At 42.9% G+C, this 20,763-nt stretch overlaps 1 protein-coding gene across 2 annotated transcripts in view; it reads left to right on the plus strand.

Annotated features, from left to right (window-relative positions):
- Window positions 1–20,763, plus strand: part of Cdk15 (cyclin dependent kinase 15) — a 96,599-nt gene that overhangs the window by 30,740 nt on the left and 45,096 nt on the right. For both annotated transcript variants that reach the window (XM_028765761.1, XM_028765762.1), the window contains exons 7-9: window positions 2,267–2,390; window positions 4,180–4,300; window positions 18,246–18,339. In XM_028765761.1, the coding sequence (XP_028621594.1) occupies window positions 2,267–2,390; window positions 4,180–4,300; window positions 18,246–18,339 (339 nt within the window). The remainder of the gene's footprint in view (window positions 1–2,266; window positions 2,391–4,179; window positions 4,301–18,245; window positions 18,340–20,763) is intronic.

A 20,763-nucleotide genomic window follows, 5' to 3' on the forward strand; every position in this document is an offset into this window, starting at 1 on the left:
GAGAGAGAGAGAGGGAGAGAGAGAGAGAATACACCTTGTGTGTGCTTTTGAAACCCCAAAGCCCACCCCTAGTGACACAATTCCTCCGACAAGGCCACCCCTCATAATTCTTTTAATATTTTCAAATTGTGCTATTCCCTGGTGGCTAAGCATTCAAATATATGAGCCTACGGGGGGGGGGGCTGTTATTATTCAAAACACCACACACTTCCTGATTTTTTAAAAGACAAGACCTGTCACTGAACCTGGAACTCATGATTCAACCAGACTAGCTTGTCCATGAGCTCTGGGGATCCTTGTGTCTCTGCCAGTCCAGCACTGAGATTATAGGTGCATGCTGCCACACCCTGGCTGTCATGTGGACACTGGAGCTCTAGACTCAGGTCCTCACACTCGCACAGTAAGCACTTTGCTGACTCAGCCATCTCCCTAGTGCCTTGTTTCTGATTCCTGATGGAAGAAAGCTCAAGGATAGACACTTCAGAAGTAGAGGATCATGGCCTTCTCTGTCTAGACTTGGTTGATCCCATTGTAATCTGTCTTTGTGCTTTTTCTTTTGTTTTCTGCTCTGTTCTTTATCTGTTTTTTTTTTTTTTTAAAGATGATGTCTTAATATGTAGGCTATCCCTTAAACTTACAAACATGTTATCCTCCTGCTTCAACCTCTCAAGTGCTAAGACGCCAGTTGTGGCTTTGAGGGACTTGTATCCCAGACAGCACTAACTCAACAGAATTACTTCATCACACCTAAACTCTGGGGTGTGGAAAGCTGCTCTGGAACAAGGAGCCAAGATCTGGCTTGACATTAATTGTGAAAGCTCCTTCAGGTTTGGCTCTACAGTATGTGTTGGAGGAAGAAACTGGCTTGAGGGGGTGGAAACGGGAGTGGGTGGTGAGGTTTGGTAAGGCTAGAGTTTTAAGATGCTGTGAAATACCGTACTTAAATACCACTGGGCTTTACCACTTACAAAGGGAGGAGGAGTCTGCGGAGGCAGAGAGGAGAGGGACTGAACACCAAGTAGGAGGGAGGTGGCTAATTAGTGTACAGTGTCTACATCCAGGCACTCTGCTGACCCACTAAGCATCTCTGTCTCTGCTTGACACTGGTAGCTGGCTCTCTTCCCTAACACATACTAGATATTTCCCTTATTTTCAACTTTGAATTTAAGGGTTTAAAAATAATTTATGAAGACAGTGATTCCTTTATTTCTTTTTCTCATACCTAAAAATAAAACAAATATCCATCACTTGTGTGTGTGTATGGAATCGTGGTGAGAAGACAGCTTTGTGGAGTCGATTCTCTCCTTCCACCTGGATGTGGTTTCTGGGTACTGAGCAGAGGGTTCTAGGCTTGCACAGAGAGTGCCTTTACTTACTGAGCCACCACACCCTCTCCTTCATTTCTTCCTTTTTTTTTTTTTAAGGTTTTTTTACTTTTTTTTTTTTTTTTTTGGTTTGATTTTTCGAGACAGGGTTTCTCTGTGTAGCCCTGGCTGTCCTGGAACTCACTCTGTAGAGCAGGCTAGCCTCGAACTCTCAAACTCAGAAATCTGCCTGCCTCTGCCTCCCAAGTGCTGGGATTAAAGGTGTGCGCCACCACTGCCCGGCTGGTTTATTTACTTTTAAATGCATTGATGTTTTGTCTGCATACATGTCTGTGTGAAGGTGCCAAATCCTCTGGAACTGGAGTTACAGACAGTTGCAAGCTGCAATGTAGGTGCTAGGAATTGAACCTGGGACTTCTGGAAGAGCAACCAGCACTTTTAAGCTCTGAGCCAACTTTCCAGCCTCACTTTATTTCTTAATACCATTTAAAATTGATTTCTCAGTTATGTCTCCTGGTATCACAGATTTACAAGGTTTTGTAACAAAGCCTGAAAACGAAGCAATTGCAGACCTCAGGCTATTATTTCCAGGTCAGCTTTGACCTGACGTGCCAAGTTCATCTGTGGGAAAAATATTATCTTTCACATCTAAACTAATACAAGTGCGTCTAAGGATACCTCAAGGTTTCACTTTAGATTTTCAGGGAAGGGCAACTCCTTCAGTATTAAGGGAACAAGGTGGCAGGAAAAGCCAGAATTCTTTGTTTGAGATGCAGTCTACTTGAAATACCCCTTTTCTCAACAATTCTAAAAAATTTCTCTCTCCTTCTCTCTGCTATCATCTCTCAAGAGACACTTTCACTATATTCTTTTAGAGGAGTGTTTTTGATTTACAACTCAGTGTTTCAAATGTCCTTAGGTATGGTGTTCATTTCTTCCAGCTTTTCATGTTTCAGCTTCTGCGGGGCCTGGCCTACATCCACCACCAGCGTGTTCTCCACAGGGACCTGAAACCTCAGAACTTGCTCCTCAGCCACCTGGGAGAGCTCAAACTGGCTGATTTTGGTGAGTCGCCCCTCAGGTCTCCTTCTGGCCTATGAACAACGAATCTTTTGTATGCCCTTGTTTGAGGCATAGGCTAGGCTTGCCCTTTGAAAGCTAGAGCCCAAGAAGGTGATGCTGTGTGCAGATGTCAAACTGACAGACAGGAAATGAGAGGCAAGAGGGAGGGAGAGTGTGGAAGTTTCTTCAAATTCCATTAAGACTCATTTAGCCAGAGGCCTGAAATAGGTCCTCATACCACCCCAATGTTGTGTTTGATGTAGTGACATCTGTGGAGTAGACTGTACTTAGGAAATGTCTCTATATCTAAGTGGATAATGACAACTCTGTCAGATCACTAACCCAGGATGGCAGAACAGAGACGTTGACCCTAGAATGTAGCATGGCCTTCAGCGTAAATGAAAATGACACTTGTTCTGTGCTCTTAAATGTCAACATCAGCTTGACTACATTCCTCTATAACTCTGTCTTTCTATTTTAGCATGCATCATGGTTTATATTCACAGAGATGTAATACAGAAATTCATAAACATATAATATACATAGATATTTATATGTAATCTTAGATTTTATTCTTCATTAGCAGGTAGTTGAGAGTCTGATTTTGCTTATCATTATATTCCTAGTGTAGTACTAAATGTTCAGTAAGTTTTTAAAGATGGGATTTCACTATGTAGCCCTGGTTGACCTAAAACCTACCGTGTAGACCAGGCTTGGCCTTAAACTAGCAGCAATCCTCCTGGCTCTGTCTCCCAAGTGCAGAGATTACAAGTATGTACCACCACACTGGGCTGACACACGTGGTCTAGTGTTTTATTTGTTTGGTTTGATCTTTTTGGGTTTTGCTCGTTTGCTTGTTTTAGACACTGGTCTTTGTGTATGTTAGGAAATTGCTCTACCACTGGACTGCCTCCCCAGCTCTGACACATTGGTTCTCATGAGACAAGAAACCAGTCTTCTTTGTTGGAGGATGTCAAGTGATATCCGGAGGACTTTGCTTCGTTGTGATGGCTCATTCCAATACATGCACATTTAGCACATAGCCATCCACCAACTCTCCACAAGACAACTCCTCTTGTTAAGGTTTCCCCAGCGTGGCCACTGCTGTTCTGGGAGACAGGCCAGTGACTCACATTCTTGGTTTGCAGAGAAGCACTTGAGAGTAAGTGACCTCGGGCTGCTAATTTGGACCAACGGTCCTCTCTCCTTTTCTACTAAACTGGTAGAAAGTGTCCTAGACTACAGAAATGTAAAGCAGATATGTATTCATCCTGAACCAAGTTGTTTCACTGTAGAGACCCACGGTACAGCAGTACAGTGTTCTTACTCACCAGAACAGTCCGAGCTGTCGTGGTAGCCCATAGTGTCGTGGCCCAGCCTTCACCTGTCACGTGGCTCCACCATCCTACAGATATTACCCAGATACTTCAGCATCGTTGTCACCCCCGGCTCATCATAGCTCAGAGCAAAGAGAAGGAGGAAGCAGAAGCCACAGCCATCCACTAAGGGCATGACCTGGAGGTTCAGCATCACCTCTGTTCATACCAAGTAGGCAAGAACTGAGTCAACTGACCGTACTTGGCTGCCTCATCTAGTTACAGAGCAGGCCAAAGCTAAGGAACCTTGCTGCAATATACACAAACCTCAGGCTAGTTGAGTGCTTCTGGTGAGAGGACCCGCCATTGGCGTGTTACCCTTTGTTTTGTTTACTCTGCCATTTACACACTCCCTGGTACAGTGCCTCCCAGAAAAACCCAGGACAACGGGTGCTATCTTCATCCTCTTTGCACAGGTCTTGCTCGAGCCAAATCCATTCCCAGCCAGACATACTCTTCAGAAGTGGTGACACTCTGGTACCGGCCACCTGACGCTTTGCTGGGAGCCACTGAGTACTCCTCTGAGCTAGACATCTGGTAAGAACTAGCGCCCAAAAAATGAAGATGCCCGTGATGGTGGCCTTGCCACCTGTGTTCATCTTAACACAGATATTCTAAGACATATAATCATTGTTTGTGCATTGCAATGTTGAAACATCAGGTACTCTGCAATACACGTCTTATTTGTTTTTTTGTTGTTTTTATTGTTAAAGAAACAATGGTCCAAAGGGGACTTACCCAAGGTAAGTCCCCAGTGCTCTGTCATTATACCCCTCCTAGCTTTCCTGTTGTCAGAGGACAAGTGAGTCAGTTCTCTCTTCACTATGGGGGTTCTGGGGAACCAGACTCAAGTTGTCAGGCTTTGCAACAGGCTCTATTACCCATGGAGCCGTCTGCCATCCCCATTAGCTTCTAGAGCTCTCCCAGTTATGTGAGGACCACATCAGATGTGTAGTGACCTAACAGGCCAAGCCAACTGCTCAAAGGTAATAAAATATATGGACCTCTTCCAAGGCTTTATGGTCTCTATTTTTAAAAAACCAATAATAGTGTTTTTGTCTTCAAAATTTTGTTTTCAAAGTCCAACTGTTATTTGATTTGAATGTGACAAACAGCACTTTCTTTTTATTTGGATACTGAAGAGTTTTAAAAAATGGATTAAATATAATTACATCATTTCCCTTTCCTTTTCTCATTTCAACCCCCCTTATGTTTCTCTCCTCATCCCCTCACAAAATCATGGCCTCCTTTTCTTTAATTATTCTTACATATATGTAAGAATATGTTGATATATATGTGTGTGTCTGTACCTTATATATGTATCTCAATATGTATATATAAAATATGTATCTTAGATATATAATATTTATCTATATATCTTAAATATGTAAATACAACCTGCTGAGTTCATGCAATGTTGCTTGTATGTATATGAGTTCAGGGCTGACCACTTGGTACTGGATAACCAATTAGGGGTCTAATTCCAGAGGAAGGCTAATTTTCCAGCTCTCAGCTCCATTTCTTAGTTGCCTGTGGTTTCCTGTCTAAGAGTTGGGCCTGTGAGACTTGCTCCTTCCGTGTTCACATTCCTGTTGGCGTGTTGACGGTCTTGTTTCATTAAGCAGCACATTATCATTAAGCAGCCATATCATTGAAGGGTTGTGAGGTAAAGCTTTATTGTTATTTCTAGGAGACACCAGCTCACAGCAGACTTCCCGGTCCTCTGGTTCTTACTGGTCTCTCTGCCCTCTTTCTCCATGCTGCCTGCGCTTCAGATATAGGAGCTGTGTTGTAGGTGGGGCTAGGCACCCTTGATCCACTATTCTCTGCAGCCTTACAGTTGTAACGGTCTATCTGTTTGTTGCAAAGACAAGCTTCTTTGATGTGGGATAAGAGCTACAGTTATTTGTGAGTACAAGTATTTAGAATGCGTGCTGGAAAGATGGCTCAGTGATTAAGAGCACTGCCTGCTCTTCTAGAGGTCCTGAATTCAATTCCCAGCAACCACATGGTGGCTCATAACCACCTGTAATGAGATCTCTTCTGGTGTGTCTGAAAATGGTGACAGTGTACTCATATAAATTAAAAATAAATAAATAAATCTTTTAAAAAAATATAACTTAAAAAAAGTATTTAGGGGCTGGAGAGATGGCTCAGTGGTTAAGAGCACTGACTGCACTTCCAGAGGTCCTGAGTTCAAATCCCAGAAACCACATGGTGGCTCACAACCATCTGTAATGAGATCTGATGACCTCTTCTGGTTTGTCTGAAGACAGCTACAGTGTATTCATATATAATAATAAATAAATCTTTAAAAAAAAAAGTATTTAGAATGCAGTTAAGCATTTAATAAAATGAGGTTAGTAGGTTCTTCTCTAAGATCCATGACCTCACTAGCCTCAGTGGTTGACTAGGTTTTTAGCTCCAGCATGGTTTCCTTCCTGTTAAGCAGGCCTTAAGTCCAGTGAGAGAGCTGTTGTGTTGGTTGCTGCCAAGAGATGCATGGCACTATGGCACCCTTAGGGACAGCTTGAGCTGCTAGTCATTGTTCTGGATCACAGATATCTCAGCTGGGCAAGACTATCCCTGCCTCCCTCCCTTAGCAGCCTGCATAGCACCTTCCTGTACTGTAACAATTCATCTTCAGGGCAGGAAGCCTTCAGATCAGACCCAGCTCAAATCATCTCAGTCCAGTGTCTGCAGCGCAAGTCAACAATAGATTTTTTTTTTAATTAAGCAGGTAATTTTTAAGCAGGATTAAACCTTCAGGTTTCTCAAAGAATTAAGAAATGAAGACATTTCCCCCCACTGTAACTAGTTGGAGGCTTCTGAAACTGACCGCCATTTCCAGAGCAGTCACCTGCTACTCAACTGCCCTGGAGCTGCCAGCCTCTCTGTTCTGCAGGTTCGACTTCAAAGGCCTTCAGCAGGCTCTGCCGGTCTCTGCTCTAAATGATGCCTTCCCGCTTGTGTTTCCCAGACAGTGGAGGACCTTCTACCCATCAATTTGAAACCTTGTTTTATTATAGAATATTTAACACAGTTATACACACACACACACACACACACACGTGTACATATGGGTCATTTTATTCCGCCTACCAGAGGACACTTGGTAATGTCTGGAGAATCTTTGTTGTCACAGCTGGTGAAAGGGAAGGTAGAGACACTAGGAATGCTGCTTGACTTCCTGTCCTGCAAAAGACAGCTCCCAAACATTTATCCAGCACAAAAGTCAGTGATGTCACATGGAAAACACCAAGGCAACTTCAGAAGCATGCACACAACCTCAGCACCTCCTGCAGTGGCTGCACCCCAGTCCCTGCTGTCCCACGGTCATGTGTTCCTTCCTTCCCTGCTAGCCTGCCCTCCGTGGAAGGGGAATCTACCTGAACTTTATGTTAGTTTCAGTCGTCATCCCCTTTCCCCCATTAGAAACAGTAATTTTCTGTTTTGTTTATATTCTTTGAAAAAAAATCTTTTAACTATTTTACCTTTGCCTACTTTTGATCTTTTAAAAGTTTTTTTTTAGAGTTACATTTGTTTGTTTGTTTGTTTGTTTGTTTGTTTGTTTGTTTATTAGGGGTCAGGGATGAGGACAACAGCTCAAATATGAGGTCAGAGGACACCTTGCAGGAGTTGGGGGTCTCTTCTACTGTCTGGGTCATTCAGATCAAATGCAGGTCACTGGGCTTGGCAGCAAGTACCTTTAGCCACATGGTGACAGGCTTAACTTTGAGCTTTGTAAAAATAGTGTGCCGGTGTGTGTGTGGTGGTGAGCTGTAATCCAGCACCGAGGCTCATGTGTATCAGGTAAGGGCACTACCACTGAGTTACGTCTGTTACGCATGTTTCTGCTAATTTGAGCAGAACTGGTGTTTGTATTTTAGGGCTTCCGGGACTTTGGCTTTTGATTTTGTTTGTTCCTTCTTCCCCATTACCAGCCCTCCTCCCCAAGTGCTAGTGTTACAGGTGTGCACAACTTTTTCTAGAATATTTACTACAGATGTATGTGCTTTGTCCCAGAGAATACACAAATGTTCAACTTCATAAAATAGTGTCGACTCTTTCTAAAGTAGTTGTGATAGTCAACAGGTCAGCACTGTAGGACAGCGCCTTGGGGACGTCTGCACCAACCTCCTCCCACTGGGTAGAATCCATTGTTTCCCAGTCAAGCACATAAGGAGAAATCATGGTGCCACCTAAATTTTTATTTCCTAACACTGCTGAGGTTGATCATCTTTTCCTGGATTATTTGTTATTCATAAACTTTCCTGTGGTCTATTTATTTGTGTCATTGGTTTACTTTCTGTTGGTCTCTCTGTCTCCCTTTATTTATCTCTGTCTTGATTAGTTGCTAGGAATGTTCTTCATATATGTTGGATATTTTAGGTATTTTATCGGTTACATATATTGCAGGTAGCCTCTCCCAATATAAGATTTTTGTCTTCTGATCTTGATGTTATCTTTTTGAACAAAGTTCTTTTAACAAAAAGAAAATCTAAATTGCATTTTACTTGATTAATTTGTTTTGTATGTCTTTGCATGTAGATGCTGGTTCCACTGTGAGTACGGAGGGTCTGGAATACAGCTTGCAGGAGCTGGTTTTCCTGTCCACTGTGTGGGTTCCGGGGACTGAACTCAAACTGGTAGTTTTGGTAGCAGGCATCTTTACTCACTGAGACATTAAAACACAAAGTTTAATTTGAACACTAGTGATTTTGTTGATATTTTCCCTTTTGCTTCCCCCTTTTTATTTCTTGTTTTAAAAATTCTTTCCCCGACATCAGAAATATACAATCTAGTGCATCCTCTTAAAGGTTTGGGTCTTTTTTTTTTTTCAAGTTTTGGGGGGTTTTGTATTTTTTTACTGTGTGTGTGTGTGTGTGTGTGTGTGTGTGTGTGTGTGTGTGCATGGATATGAATCAAGTTACCTGAGGAGGCCAGAAGAGGGCATCAGAGCTCCTCTAACTGGCACTATAGGCAGTTGTGAGCTGCCTAAGGTAGGTGCTAAGAACAGAACGCAGTCTCTCTTTAAGAGAAATATGTTCTTTGACCTGCTGGGCTATCTCTCAAAGCCTAGTTTCAGGTTTAATTAATTAATCAATTGATTTGATTGATTGATTTTGACAGAGTCTTGCTATGTAGGCTTGATCAACCTCCTGCCTCAGCACTCTGAATTCTGGCATTACAAGTGTGAACCACCATGTCTGCCTTCTACTTTGACATTGACTTTAATACATGTTAACCAATTGTCTCGCTCCAGTTTCTTATGCTATCTGCCATGCCAAATTTCTCTTTTAAAAAATATAATTTTATTAATTCTTGGAGAATTTCACATGTGAATGCAGTGTATTTTAATCATGTTCACACACACACATCCCAGTCTCTTCTTTCCTCCACTCAGAGCCACTCCCCAGCTCCTGTCCCAGCGTCATGTATTGTGTTGCTCATAGGTGTGATGTCATCCACTGGATGGTCAGCCCTAGGGCCACACCCTTAAGGAAAACCTGCTTTTCCTTCCCCATCACCCATCAACCATCAATAGGTCCTCAGCTGGGGTAGAGGCTTGTGAGCCCTTCCTTCTCCAAACTGGCAAGCTACTGGCTTGACCTTGTACGAGCCTTGTGAACATGCTCAATTTCTTCTATATCTAGTTCCTACCAATGCCTGCTCTGTTTCTGAGCTAGCTTACTATTCTGTCACAGCAAGGTCAATGTATCTATCTTCGTACCAGTGTATTAATTCCCATAGCTTTGTAGTAATAATTGATAGTTCATAGGACATGTCTCACCCTTCAAGAATCTCATCTCCTCTTTTACGTATCTCTCAAGGGCCAGGGAGATGGCTTAGTGGGTAAAGTGCTTTTCACACTAACATGAGAATGAGAGTTTAGATCCCTGGAACCCAAGTTAAAAACAAAACAAAAAGCCAGGCATGGTAGCATGTGTCTATAATCTCAGTGCTGGGGAGGTTGGGACAGGAGGGTCCCCAGGATGTGGTGGCCAGCTAGGCTAGCTGAACCAGAGAAGTGTGGGTTCTGTGAGACGCTGTCTTAAAAAAGAAATTGGTGAACGATTGAGGAAGACACTTGATGCTGACTCTGGACTCTATGCTTCCCAAACCCTTCCACTAACACCTGGCAAACAGGAACACCACACACACATGAATGCCTTGATTCATTCCTTTTTTATTTTTGACGTAATCTTAGACTCAGTGTCTCCAGTTACATAAAAATTCCTAATGAGGTTTCCACTAGAATTGCATAGAATGTATAGGGGATTATGAAAATAAGTAGGCTCTTTATTTTTATAGACATGTAATATGCATGTATTGTATATGTTATATTATATATAGAAAGAGACAGAAACAAAGACAAACACAGAGATAGAGTGCTGCTTCATGTACTCTTGTAGCCCAGGGTGGTTTCAAACTCTGTGTGTAGCCTAAGATAACCTTGAACTCCTGATCCTCCTGCTTCCATGTCCTTCTAAGTGTGCACTGCTGTGCTTAACTTCAAGGTTTGAGCATGACTTATCTTTCCATCTGCTTAAGTCTTCTTCAATGACTGTGGTTTTATAAACTGTTATAGCTTTTTGTTTAAGGCCTTATGTATCTACAGCAAAAGTCTTTTATTGTTGACTGTCTCCCTTGGTCCTTGCATATGCTCCAGGCATGTGGCATTTGATAGTTATGTGTTAAATTTCCTGGAATTATATCTGTGGTATGTTATTATGTGGGAAAAGTAGCAAGGAAACTTTATTTAAATCAAAGCAACAGAAAAGGAGCAATCAGAATACACTGCAAGAGAGTATCAGGGCGTGTGAGTGGATCAGGCAAAGTCATTTGTGGAAGTTTTTGAGGCCTTAAATAAAGACAAATCTCCTTGGAGAGGATTTACACTTGACTTGCTTTGTAGACCAGGCTTGCCTTGAATGCATAGATCTACCTGTCTCTGCCTCTCCAGTGTTGAGATTAAAGGTGTGCACCTCCATACCACACATCTTTTCAAAACAAATTTTTTAAATCATGTTTTTCTAAGTGGGTTAATACAGCAGATATATTCAGTGAGATCATGTCCAATTCCTATTGCAGTATAGGCAATCAAAGGTAGTAAAAGTCCAATTGTCACAATCGCTACCTCAAAGGAGTAACACGTGTTGGATTCTTCTGGAATGTAGCCTGGATATGTTTTTCTTTAAGATGATTATTAAGGGTGGGAAACACAGCTCAACCAGTCGAGAACTTGCTTAGCATGCACACATCGCACAAATCAGTGCCTCCTGTCCCCAGCACTCTGGCAGGTGTGGTTGTGCATTCTTATATACCCAGCACTAGGGAAGGGGAAGATGGGGGAAGAGCTAGAGTTCAAGGCTACCTCCAGCTACATGGGGAGTTCGAGACCAGCCTGAATGCTGGAAAACAAACCTGGGTCCTCTGCAAGAGCAGCAAATGCTCTGCTGAGCCATCTCTCCACAATGTGGAAAAATTTTTAGAGACCCTTTTAGTTATTAATGTACCTTACCTAAGTGTCAGTCTAAAATCTAGATCTTGAATTCTTTATTTCATTGTCTACTAAAAAAGAACTATGATTCTTGGAGGAATTGTCTGATTTTAAGGTGGGAGCAGGGGAGTGTAAGAGGGACTTACAACATCATGTTGGACCAAACTGCATTCTTTTTTTCCTATTTATTTATTTATTTATTTATTCACTTTACATCTGATCACAGCCCCCTCCTCCTTCCAGTCCCCCCTTCACATACCCCCTTTCCAACTCCCCTTCCCCTTCTTCTCCAAGAACCAACCCACCCTGGCACCTCAAGTCACTGCAGGCCTAGGCGCATCCTCTCCCACTGAGGCCAGACAAGGCAGCCCAGTTAGGATAACAGGATCCACAGGCTGGCAACAGAGTCAGGGTAAGCCTCCCACTCCAGTTGTTGGGGGACCTGTATGAAGACTAAGCTGCACATCTGCTACATGTGTGGGAGTGGGGCTAGAGCAGCCTGTGTATGCTCTTTGGTTGGTGGTTCAGTTTCTGAGAGCCCAAAGGGTCCAGGTTAGTTGACTCTGTTGGTTTTTTTGTGGAATTCCTCTCCCCTGTGGGTTCCTTTATCCTTCCCCCAGCTTTTCCACAAAACTCACCGTGCTTTGTCTAATGTTTGGCTGTGGATCTCTGCATCTGTTTTGGGCAACTGCGGGGTGGAGCCTCTCAGAAGACAGTTATGCTAGGCCTCTGTCTGCAAACATAACAAAGTATTATTGATCGTGTCAGAGATTGGTGTTTGCCCATGGGATGGGTCTCAGTTTGGGGCAGTCATTGGTTGGCCATTCCCTCAGTCTCTGCTCCATCTTTGTTCCTGCACTTCTTGTAGGCAGGACATTTTGGGTCGCAGGTTTTGTGGGTGGGTTGATGATCTTATCCCTCTACTGGGGGTCCTTACGAAATGATACAAAATAAATGGAGACATGTCAAAAGGACACAGGAAGCAGGATGAAGAGGCTGCCTCGGGCCAAATCCGGGACACGTTTAACATCAAAGTAAGTTATGAGAAAAATTAATTAGAGCCTAATGATTAAAGTAAGAGTCCATACTGGAAACAGCTGGCTAGCTAGCCAGAGGGCTGGGAAGAGAAGTCCCTCCCTACCCCAACCACCCCCAGTAGAATGCCAACTAATGACAGAGGGGAAAAACTGATACGGTTGGCAAATCACTATTTTGCAGCCAATACAGTAGGACTAAGTTGAAATGGGGTTCACTGATGTGTAACTAAAAGGGGACACTTTGCTGAAGACTAGGACATTTACACAGCCACAAAGTACAGCTTCACAAATTACTGATCAATTACAAAGAAAAAAATGGTAACTTTATAGCAGAGAAACTTGGTGGACCACACCTTACAGCAGCAATTAAAGGGACACCATGAATAATGGGAAGCCTGACATGTTCTTCCGAGTAGGATGTACTGAGAACCCAATGTCATTTATGTGGTATTCCTGGAAGAAGAGAGTCTACCTAACTCTGATCATGAAGAAGTGTCAGAGAAGCCCAATTCAGGGAACTGTCTACTAAAGACACCAATGGGCCTGTAATCTTTGAAAGATCAAAGGTTTGGGGTTTTTTCAATTTTTTTCATTGTTTTTCTTTTTTCTTTCTTTCTTTCTTTCTTTCTTTTTTTTTTTTTTGGTGGTACTGGGACTTGAACTCTGCACATGCCTTGTACATGCTAGGTAAGCAGTCTATTGGTGCACTGTGTACTCAGAACTGGAATCATAGTTTCAGAAGTCAGAGAAAAGGAGAGACCAATTCCAGATTAAAGATGCCACAGAGACGTCTCATCTATATGCAGTCATGGCCCTAGATTGGATCCTGAGGGAAACTGACCAATAAAGAAACCATCCAAGCAGAGATGGCTCAGCAGGTTAGGGTGCCTGCCACCAAAACCTGATAACCTGGAGTCCCATATCCAGAACCCACACAAGATAAAAGGAGGGAACCAACTCCACAAAGTGGTCCCCTGACCTCCCTATGTGCTCTGGGACACACATCCTTCAATATAAACACTAAGTTATAAATTAAAATCATTTCCCTTATATCTACTCAATCCCATTGTTTGCTTAGTAAAACTAAAACGTAACACAGAAATAGAACCGTCAGCATCACCCCTGGGTTTACTGCCTGCTTACTCTCAAGGCCTTGCTAAAAACTGGGGTTCACATGGAGACCCTCCCACTTCTGTCTCCCTTTCAGAGTGATAAGAGGGGGAGTGGGCAAGACGGAGGAAATCAGGGAGTGGAGAGGGTTCTGTTCTGCTAGGTGCTGTATGCAGCCCTCCAGCACTGGACTGGGCACCTCTGTAGGCAGCCGCTGACCAGTGGCAGATGCTTTTGTTTTAGGGGAAGCAATCAGAGCCTCTAGAGGAGCACTGGGAGGCACACTGGCAGTGGGGACTCAGAGCAAAGGCACACGGCTCTGGTGAATTATAACTAAGGTTCTTAGCCAGTGTTCTCTCGTCTCCCAACAGTTCCTCTCTCCTGCTTGTCTTTCTCCTTGTCCTCTTCAGACCTTAAAAGTCCCTTCCTTAGGGACTTTGAGGAGAAAAGATGTTTACAGGTAGAGTTAACTCTGTGTGGTGTTTGCTTGCTTGCTTGCTTGCTTGCTCAATTGCTTTTGAGGGGAGGAACCACATTAACATAACATAAAACAGCATTTTTAGCCATTTGAAACAATCCAGTAGCATTCGGTACATTTGTGTTTATGACCATCGTTTCTGGGCGTCTCTAGGACCTTTCATTATCCCATATTGAAACTATGCTCCCACTAAACTTTCCCAGCAGCCCCTGGGAACCACCGATCCACTCTCTGCACCTCAGTGAATTTGACTGTTCAGAGTATTTCATATAACTGGAATCATACCAATACTTACCCTATAGAGAGAGGGAAGGGAGGGACGAAGGGAGGGAGGGAGGAAGGGAGGGAGGGAGGGAGGTTGGGAGGGAGGGAGGGAGGGAGGGAGGGAGGGAAGGAGGGAAAGGCATATCCATGGAGGCTGGAAGCAGATATTGTATCCTCTGGAGCTGGAATTATTGGTGTTAATGAGCTGCCCAGTGTAAGTGCTGGGAACAAAACTCAAGTCCTGTGTAAAAGCAGTCAGTGCTCTAACCACTGGGCGTACTCTCCAGCCCCTGGCACACTGAGTTTTAAGGATGGCTTGATTTAGAAACACAGGGTTGATCTTTGCTGCTGACTTCAGGTGGCTGCCGGCTTTCCAATTATAGAAAGCAGTCCCTGCCTGATTCTCCACTGTCAGGCTTCTTGCAGAAAACCTTCAAATATAAACTGTGGCCCAAGGAAAGTAACTGGAAATGTCGTGTTATTGGCATCTGTCATGGCATGCTGAATTAACTTCAACAGTAAAAAATGAAATATGAATTCATTTTGCCCAACAGAATTTTTATATGCTCCTCACATCTCTGAAAAGCTAAAAACTCCTGAGATGGTTTTCTCCCCTAGGGGACTGCCTGAGGAATCTGAGGAATCTTTTTCTTCTGGAAGAATTTGTTCATGCTTAGAATAGAGAGGGGGAAACATCGGAAGATAGCCAGAAAATGCAGAAATAATTGTAGCTGTTTGTTCTAACTTGACTGAAGAGTCACATTTGGAGCTATAAATTGACCCCTGCCAACTTGCCCTTCTAGAAGGAGGCACTGTTTGAGGCCACCTGCTCTTTGTTTCCCACTGTGAGTGATGCCTCTGCCATAAGGGCTGCCTCCTCCCACCCCACCCCACCCACCCTCAGGTGTCTATGGACTGAAACCCCACTGGAAGCCCCGGTGACAGGCAGGGTGTAAGAAGAGTCACAAAAATAAAGACTGAAAACAAACCAGAAGAATAAAAGGAAGTTGGAACTGGCTCCTTAGCTGGACCTGCATGTAGAATGTTTAAAGCTCTGGGTAGGGTTGGGGGATGGGAGGTGGGTTTTTTTTTGTTTTGTTTCTTTGTTTTTATTTTTGGGTTTTGGTCAGGGTGTGTGTGAGATAGTTTCGAGACCCTGTTTTTTTTCACCCCATTTTTTTTTAGATTTATTTATTTTATGTATATGAGTACACTGTAGCTGTCTTCAGACACACCAGAAGAGGGCGTCAGATCCATTAAAGATGATTGTGAGCTACCATGTGGTTGCTAGGAATTGAACTCAGGACCTCCGGAAGACTGCAGAGCCATCTCTCCAGCCTCTTTCCACCCCATTTTTAAAGACTGGGTTTCTCTATGTAAGACCTGGCTGTCCTAGAATTCACTCTGTAGACCAGGCTGGCCTCAAACTCATGGGTCTGCCTCTGCATCCTCTGCCTCTGCCTCTACCTCCTCTGCCCCTCTGCCCCTCTTCCCCTCTGTCCCTCTGCTGGGACTAAGGGTATGTGCTACCACACTTGGCTCTCAAGCTGAGTTCTTTTTTTTGGGGGGGGGGGTTCGAGACAGGGTTTCTCTGTGTAGCCCTGGCTGTCCTGGAGCTCACTCTGTAGACCAGGCTGGCCTCAAACTCAGAAATCCACCTGCCTCTGCCTCCCAAGTGCTGGGATTAAAGGCATGCACCACCACCGCCCGGCACAAGCTGAGTTCTTAAGCTGAAGAAACAAATAAAAATTAACTGGATTCTGGAAAACAAATTGCATAACAGGATGGTAGACTGTATGGTTTTCAGAACAACAGTTATACCCAAAAATGCTTTCAGCTTTAAAAACTTTAGCTCAAACTCACTGAGTACAATATTCATTGAAGTATTTAAGAATTGGCCTCTTTGTTTTAACGAAAGCATTAGACTAAATAATTAAATATTTATTTAAGTATTGATGGTACTTAATGGATCTTCCAGGTACTGAAATGTAATTGATTCAGGGTTTTGTCTTAAAACAATACACAGTATATATAGATGCATATACATGTGCATACACATATTATATACATATGTATTATAATGTATATATACTATATATACTACATATAATATATATATGAGTATCCTTAAACTCTCAATCTGTTAGATATAGGTTTCAAACTACTTAGAATGCAAATGGAAAATTTTAACTAAACAGCATTTTCCCCCCTACAACAGAAAGACCTATGGCATTTTGTAATGCTTGCATAATGGCCCAAATGTTCTAGATTTTGCCAAAATAACCTTTATATAACATTTGCCATCCTTGTATAGATGATAAAGGGTAGGATGAAATTGCCTAACAAAAAGACTTCTTTCTCAGTTTCCCATAGTCACAAGTGTGAAAAACCAAGGCAGGTCCAGACTGTGGCTCAGTGGTAACATGCCTAAGTAACATTCAAGAAGCCCGGGGTCGGCTCCTAGCACCACAAAAAGAAGATTAGAAGATAACATGAAAAGGAGATGCTTTGTTTTAAGTCAATGAAAGCTTTCTTGGGAGGATGGGTAACTGAAGTAACTGAAGGAAAACCTGCAAACAAGAAGGTTTGCTTTATTGAACCTCCTAGGAACCAAACGGAGAAGTGAATCAGACATGTTTAGTAACATATCTTCAAGCAGGAGTCAAAAGTAAACTAGCTGTATAATTGTAGCGCCACTGAGAAGCTCAGCACCAATGATGCTTAGCCCTTTTATGGCTTATTTTAAAACTTGCTGTGTCATCAGCCCTTAACATAGAGGGTTAGCACATCAGAGTCTGGATCAAATGCTGAATGTGCAGAAGTTTTAAGAACAGTTAAACCAATTTATTTCATGTTTTGCATGTATAAGTATGATATATTAAAAAGTAGCCCATGCTTAATTAAATTTATAACAATTTATAACAACCCTACCAGTAAGAATAAAATAGGCATTTTGACTACATCATAATAGGATTTGCATAGAGTGTGTGTGTGCGTGTGTCTGTCTGTCTGTCTGTCTGTGTGTATCTGTATGGGTTGCAGTCTTTTTTCTGCCTGCTTCAGCCTCCCAAAGACTAGGAATATAACCACACCCAGGGTTATAGTCTTCAAAAATGTTTAAATTTTTAACTGACACAGAATAATTGTATGATGTTGGGCTGTAGAAGGGTATCTTGGTTCTCTGGTTGTCATGGGCCTGGAACCCCGAGACTGCAGTTGTTCGGCCACGCCCCCAGAACCCAGGGCCCTGACACGAGGTCTAATCTCCATTTAACCTGTACCGTCAAGTCACCTAAGACTCAGTTAGAATGTGACTAACAGGCCTCTGCCTCAAGAGATTTACATATTAATGAGTTATCTAAAGGCTGGGGGGCATAGCTAATTAAGTTATTCCTCCCTAGTTCTTCCTCTTTTCTACTCCCCATATAAGAGAGCTCCTTCTGGCATGGGGGGGGGGGTGCACACTCACATCCAGACCCCGTCATGGACAATAAAGCTACTCCTTGGAAACCCAGTCCACGTGTCTTTTGGGCCTGCCGCCAGCAAGCTTCTAGCTTCTGGAACCCTAGACCTTCTCACGTATGTGCAACCCGCCTGAGACCTGTCTGCAGGAAAGCCTCCGGGACTCCACCCCTACCAACCCCCGTGGGCCGCTGCCACTCATCCGTGGATTGGTACAGAGCGGACCCAGGCCGCCCTGCGCGTGTTTTTTCCCACATGTAGTTATGAAATAATGTGCTTTTTTTTCTCTCCTAATGGCACATACCTTAACATTTTATGGAGGTAGCAACTTAAATTTAATTATTTAAACTGAGGGTTCAGGGCTTTCCTGCCCCATAGAATGGAGAGCTGGTGCGCTTAGGTGACTTAAGGTTTACAACTGGAGCATGCGCCTGACTGTGGCTGGCTTCGCTGCCGCACTCGAACCATCCCTGTACTTCCTCTCTTAGGAATACTTTTGACTCCGGATTTTTAATAGCATGTGGCCCCTGTTTAACAGTATCCCCAGTACTTCTCCGAAGAAGACACTGTGGATGTCCAGTTTTATATGAACAGCCTCCTAATGGATAATCTTGCTTCCTTTGCTAGGGGCGCAGGCTGCATCTTTATTGAAATGTTCCAGGGTCAACCTCTGTTTCCTGGGGTATCCAACATCCTTGAACAGCTGGAGAAGATCTGGGAGGTAAGACAAAATTCCTTATGAGAAAAAAAGAAATACCTACATTCAAACTTGGAGACAAATTTGCCTTAGAGATAGATGAAGTGGTCCATCTGCTCAAGATACCGAGCTGTACCTAAGGTGGTAGAAACTATGATATTTGCCACAGAAATGAGTTCCTTCTGGATGAGTAGTTAGGAAACTCCTGCTGTCCCCTACCAGCCTATTAAGTCTCCCTACTAAAGACATTTGGGTGTCCAGCTTTGTATGTTTATTTGTATTTTCTTGGAGCCCAGCAGGATTTTCTGGCAATATTACTTGGCCATTCCTGTGCTGGCCCTGAATTCTCAGCACTAGGAGATAGGACACCAAATTTTCCTAGAATTTCATAAAACAGATTTCCATTGCTGTGTAAAGAAGTATAGAATTTGTCATGCTCCTGCGTATGGCCGAAGATGTTAAGGATCTTGGTGTACACACATGTGTATGAGTGTGTATGTGAGCATGAATACATAAGTGTGTGCATACGTGTATATGAAAGTTTTTGTGTGCTCCTGTGTATATAAGTGTTTGTGATAAATGTGTGTGTGTGCATGCACATCTGAATGAATGTGTGTGCATGCACATCTGAATGAATGTGTGTGCATATGTGTGTGTTTCCATTTCTTTCCTGATTATTTTCTCTGCTTCATTTACACTCTGCTGTGCTTTGCTTTATAGACAGTGATATAGCTGTACTATATCTACTTACCCCTCTCTCTCTTTTTTTATGATGATGATTTTTTCTATTTCAGTAAAGTATACCTAACATTTGCCAGGTTGATCAATGTGTACCAAGTTACAAACGGGTTTGATAAATTAGGTCTGGCTGTCTCTTGCCCAGTATATTGCAAGTAACCATGAATGTTCTTTACATATATGTGTGTATACGTGCATATTTTATAAACATAACATATGTTAAGTGGAAACTTAAGGGTTCTTTGGAAAGTCATTTGGATGGTATTTTGCTGGGGCCAACATGAGAAGAAACGTTTACCTAAAGTGGACACAGGTGAAAGGCTAAGGCAGACTTGTGAAGGAACTTTTTACTGAAGCAGACACAAAAGAAAGGATGTTCTGCTAAAGCAAGCACATGAGAGGACACATGATGAAGGATTCTTAGCCAACAACACGTGTTGGTCCACCTTACATTGATTGAGTAGTTGAGCTCCATTTGTTGGGACTCCATAGAAACTTCTGGTGGTGTGCTGTGATTTCCTTTTTTTTTTTTTAAGATTTATTTATTTTACTTATGAGTATACTGTAGCTGTCTTCAGACACACCAGAAGAGGGCATCGAATCTCATTACGGATGGTTGTGAGCCACCATGTGGTTGCTGGGATTTGAACTCAGGACCTCTGGAAGAGCAGTCAGTGCTCTTAACCGCTGAGCCATCTCTCCAGCCCCGATGCTGTGATTTCCTGATGCTTCTGAGGACTCGGGCTGACTGGATGCATGTGCTGAGGCAATGCCCATGGAGGACACATTATGTTTGGAGAGAGAATAAATAGGCCTCAACGGACAGTGACCAGTCCAGAGACAGAGCTTGGCTTGCTGGTACAGCTAGCTGTGCAGCACTTGTGGGTCTTGCATCTTTGCTTCCCTGAGAGAGGCACAGCTGAGAACTTCTCCTGGCATTCCTCCTGGTCCCGGCTGCTGACTCCTGCAGTGTTTAGGCTGAGGCCTATTTGTCTCTGCTAGGTAGTGCCACAGCTGCTGATTCATGTTTGCTGTCCCAACTCTACAAAACTGGACTGCTGGTGTATCTGTGAAGTGTTTGTGAGTGGACTGAACTGCTGCTTTGCTGCTAACCTGTGAACTGAACTTCTGATTTCCAGACAACACAGATGAGAGTTGCTCCAAAGAACCATTTCTAAACAGGTCCACTTCCCCCGGGTCCTTTCTTTTCCACTACCTCTGGTGGGTGGTAGGCTATAAGGGAGGTTAAAACATTTAAGAACTATCATTAAAAATAGAGTTTTGAAAAAATTAAGTAACACATATATAAAATATTTTCTTGCATATATATATTACATATATATGCATATATATTTTTGTGTAATTTTTCTGTGATTAAAAAACATTTAAAATTATTCCTTGCATATATGTATCTATACATTCTTGAATATATATGCATAACCTATACATACATGTAAGAACATTTTAAATGTTTTTTAATCACACACACAAAAAAGGCCAATGTCTAAGTAGATGAACTTTCCTGATATTAGCATTACACAGTGCGTAGATGTTAAGCCATCACATGGGACAGCAGGATGACTTAGTGGGTAAGGGCAGTTGCCACCAAGCCTGACAACCTGAGTTCAATCTCCAATCCACACTGTGGAAGGAAAGAACTCCCACAAATTGTTCTCTGACTTCTACACATGTGCCAGTCCGCAACACATA

This window comes from Grammomys surdaster, unplaced genomic scaffold (assembly GCF_004785775.1).
Source record: "Grammomys surdaster isolate TR1022 unplaced genomic scaffold, NIH_TR_1.0 165, whole genome shotgun sequence".
Classification (NCBI taxonomy): Eukaryota; Metazoa; Chordata; class Mammalia; order Rodentia; family Muridae; genus Grammomys; species Grammomys surdaster.